Here is a 4,028-nt window from a genome sequence, read left to right as displayed (position 1 = left end):
CCTTGGCACCCCTCCAATCCCCACCCCCCTACTGCCTCCATCCCTCCCAGGCTCTCCCCTTTAGCCTCAATCCTGACCCCTCCAGCCCCTTCCATCCCTCTGGGGGTCTCAGGGGTCTCCCAGCTCCCTGGGGTGCCCCCACTTGGTCTCCTCCTCCACCCAATTCGGCCAGGACCCATTCCCTGCCCCTGCCCTGGGGTGCTGGGTCCCAGCTAACCTGAGGGCAACCCTGACAGACGGTGACCGTAAAGGAGGATCAGCTTATGCAGCAGAACCCACCCAAGTTCGACAAGATTGAGGACATGGCCATGCTGACCTTCCTCCATGAGCCGGCCGTCCTCTACAACCTCAAGGAACGCTACGCCTCATGGATGATCTACGTGAGTCCCCTGCCCCCTCCCCTCGCCCATGGGGCCTGGAGCCTTAGAACCACCCCCAGGCAACCCTGATGGAGGGGGTTGTACAAGATGACTTCTGGAGGTCCCTTCCAGCCTGACTTCTCTACAAGTCTACAAGATCAGGAGAAGCACTATCATCTTGGGCCTGGACAGCCCAGCTGGAGAGATTGCTGCCTCTTGGGGCTGGGGGGGGGTCTAGAGTGACGTCATTGGAGATGCCCTAGGACTGGGGGTTCTCAATCGGGGTTACTGCTCTAGATCAGGGCCATGAGAGATGCCCTGGGACTGAGTTGTCTACACAGGACTACCAAGATACGTCTTACGGTCGGGTGTTCTAAATGAAATGTACCCTGAGGTAGTGTGTGGATCAGGGTAACAAGAGACACCCTGTGGTTGGTTGTCCCAACCCTGAGTAATGAGAGATGCCCCGTAGTTGGGTATTGGAGATCGGGGTCATGCAAGATGTCCTGAAGTCAGGTGTTCTAGATCTGGGCCATCAGAGATGTTCTGGGGTAGGTGCTCTAGACCAAGACATGCTCAGCTTGTTATGGACCCAGGCATTCTAGACTATGGGGAACCAGCATCCCTCTGGAGCCAGATACCCAGGGTGCACAGTGCGGGGACCCTTCTGGAGCCCTCATGCATGGGCCTTTGAGCCTTTTCCAGAGGGTGACACTCTAGAGCCAAGGGCCTCATAGCTACCCTGTGTCAGACACTCTAGATCCAGGTTGCCAGGCTGTTCTGGACCAGGACAGCTGATTCCCTGGCCTTCCATCTGGTCATCCAGACCCAGGACATGGGTGGGGGCGGGTCCTTCATTTGCTTGGGGCATCCCATCCCCTCCAAGCTGAAGCTGGGCAGCACCACTGCTTGACCCCTGGGCAGGAGAGGGTCTTGCCATTCTTATCCTCCCTCTCTCTCTGGTCCTAATCCTGTCCTTTCCCCACCTCTCCAGACCTACTCAGGGCTGTTCTGCGTGACCATCAACCCCTACAAGTGGCTGCCGGTGTACAATGCAGAGGTGGTGGGTGCCTATCGGGGCAAGAAGAGGAGTGAAGCCCCGCCCCACATTTTCTCTATCTCTGACAATGCCTATCAGTACATGCTGACGGGTAAGAAGCAGTCATGTGGCCCACACCATAACTCCTAGCCCCTAACTCTAATAATACCCTTAGCCATAACCTTACCCCTAACCTTAATTATACTCCTGACCGTGACCTTACCCTTAATTATACCCTTAGCCATAACCTTATCCCTAATCCTAATTATACCCTTAACCATAATCCTAGCTCTACCCCTTCATCTTCTCTGTCCCATCCTACCCTGCATACTGGTGGGTTTGCAGACCTCGCTGCTATTCTGGAGAAGGCAGTGCTGGGGGCAGCGGGATGGGGCAGTTAGATCTTAGCTATCTCACTTTCTTTCTTCTTTTCCCCTTCTTGGCCGCAGATCGGGAGAACCAGTCCATCCTCATCACGTGAGTCTTCCCCTTGCAGTCACCCCAGGGCCCCTTCCCAGGAAGCCAGGGCACTCCAGAAGCATTTGTACCCTTGCCTTCCAATACTGTTGCCTCTTTTATGTCATAGTGGCACCCCTTCCTGGTGTAGGCCTGCCCCAAAGGCTGTACCTCCCTGCCACCGACTGAACCCCTAGCTCTACCTATTGGAGGGTTAGCACTGAAGGTGTAGCCCCACCCCCTTGAGGTTTAGCTCCACCCCTTGATGTTTTACCCCACCCTTGCTCAAGTTCTGACCTGCCACCCCCTTATACTTCTTTGCTCTGCCCCACCCCCCATATCTTACTATCTCTACTGCCTCCCCCCTCAGCGGAGAATCCGGGGCAGGGAAGACTGTGAACACCAAGCGGGTCATCCAGTACTTTGCGGTCATTGCAGCCATTGGCGACCGCAGCAAGAAGGAACCGGTTGCCACAGGCAAGGTGAGCACCCCACTCCCCCATGGGTATGCACATCTGTCCAAGCTGACTGTCTATCCCTGCAGTCCTTTAGTGTTGGATGCATGGAGCCATCTGCCTATCTCTATGTCCCTCTTCCTATCCATTCCTGTATCTTTCATCCAATCATATCCTCCATCCATCCCTGTATCTATCTCAGTATCCATCCACTCATCCCAGTATGATTCGTTCCCATGTCCTTCCTTAATGTGTTTATCTGTGCCTATGCCCATCCATCCATCCCTGTCACCCATTCTCTGCCTTACACTGTCTTTCCTGCCCTCTGACGATATCCTTTTCCTCCCACTTCCTCCATGCCTATCTGATGTCACCTACCACCTCAGGGGACATTGGAAGATCAAGTCATCCAGGCTAACCCTGCCCTGGAGGCCTTTGGTAATGCCAAGACTGTCAGGAATGACAACTCATCCCGATTTGTGAGTGTCCCATGATTGGGGCAGGTTGGGGAATAGCTCTTTCAGATGGGAGCCTACAGGAGGGCTCTGCATGTGGGATGGATAGGTCTGGAGGCTGGTGTCTGGCTGGGAAAGGATCTTTGGGGCCATCCCTGTTATACAAGTCCTTACAATGGGCATTTGATGACTCTCATTCCTCTTCAGGGTAAATTCATCCGAATTCATTTTGGGGCAACAGGAAAGCTAGCCTCTGCTGACATTGAGACCTGTAAGTGTGATGGACACTATTGTTCTCAGTGTTGTTCCCCACCCCTTGAGTCTCATCCTTCATGCACCTTCTCCATCTCTCCCAAGACCATCTCTCTCATCCACCTTTTTCTTCCCTTCCCTCAGATCTCCTGGAGAAATCCCGGGTTATCTTCCAGCTCAAGTCTGAGAGGAACTACCACATCTACTACCAGATCCTGTCCAATAAGAAGCCAGAGCTGTTGGGTAAGCCTCACTAGCTGATGGTGCTTGGATTGGTGGGTCACCTTTCTATGTTGGGTTGAGAGGCCTCCAAGTAAGTGGGTAAGCTCAGGTCTCACTAAGATCCTCAGCCTCAGGTCTGTATGAGGTGAGTTGAAGAGTCTCCAGTCTTTGAATGGAAGGACTGTGGTTCATCCTGAGTTGAAGAGTGGGCCCAGTAAGCCCAGAGTCCTGAAATGACTCCCCTGGAATTGAGTCAAGTGGAGAGTGGGGAGAGCTCTAAGCCTTCCCTTCCTGGATTCAATGCTGGCTGGGATCAAGCTGACTGAGACCCCATCATGTGGTTTCCTATCCAGTTGAGTAGCCTCATGTATCAATGATTCCACAAACCTCACATCACATGGCTCCAACTCTGGTTGACTCCAAATTGTGGGGCCCATATGTGACCTTCCCTTGAGTTGGGTTGCATTTCTGAGTTCTGTTAGATTGATTTCTGTCAGCACCCAACCGGGAGTAGGAGCAGAGGCATCACCTAGATAAGGGTTTTCTCCTATTGGGCAAGGCTGCCTCACTTGCCCCCTTGTCTTCCTCCATAGACATGATGCTGGTAACCAACAACCCCTATGACTACGCCTTCATCTCCCAAGGGGAGACTACAGTGCCGTCCATTGATGACGGAGAAGAGTTGTTGGCCACTGACGTGAGTAGCACCTGAAGACTGCCAAGGCAACTTGGCTAGAAGACTCCTCCAGACTTTAGTGGAGGACCCATGGAGGGACACTTTTCGATGACA

At 53.4% G+C, this 4,028-nt stretch overlaps 1 protein-coding gene across 1 annotated transcript in view; it reads left to right on the top strand.

Moving 5' to 3' along the window:
• The window catches only part of LOC102378497 (myosin-7), a 27,589-nt gene that overhangs the window by 1,537 nt on the left and 22,024 nt on the right, over positions 1-4,028 (top strand). The window contains exons 3-10 of the mRNA XM_006036508.3: positions 237-380; positions 1,354-1,510; positions 1,848-1,875; positions 2,225-2,336; positions 2,696-2,788; positions 2,972-3,035; positions 3,161-3,259; positions 3,832-3,935. Of these exons, the coding sequence (XP_006036570.1) occupies positions 237-380; positions 1,354-1,510; positions 1,848-1,875; positions 2,225-2,336; positions 2,696-2,788; positions 2,972-3,035; positions 3,161-3,259; positions 3,832-3,935 (801 nt within the window). The remainder of the gene's footprint in view (positions 1-236; positions 381-1,353; positions 1,511-1,847; positions 1,876-2,224; positions 2,337-2,695; positions 2,789-2,971; positions 3,036-3,160; positions 3,260-3,831; positions 3,936-4,028) is intronic.

This window comes from Alligator sinensis, unplaced genomic scaffold (genome assembly GCF_000455745.1).
Source record: "Alligator sinensis unplaced genomic scaffold, ASM45574v1 scaffold128_1, whole genome shotgun sequence".
Lineage (NCBI taxonomy): Eukaryota > Metazoa > Chordata > Crocodylia > Alligatoridae > Alligator > Alligator sinensis.
The sequence above is the reverse complement of the archived record's forward strand: the minus strand, read 5'-3'. Positions and strand labels throughout refer to the sequence as shown.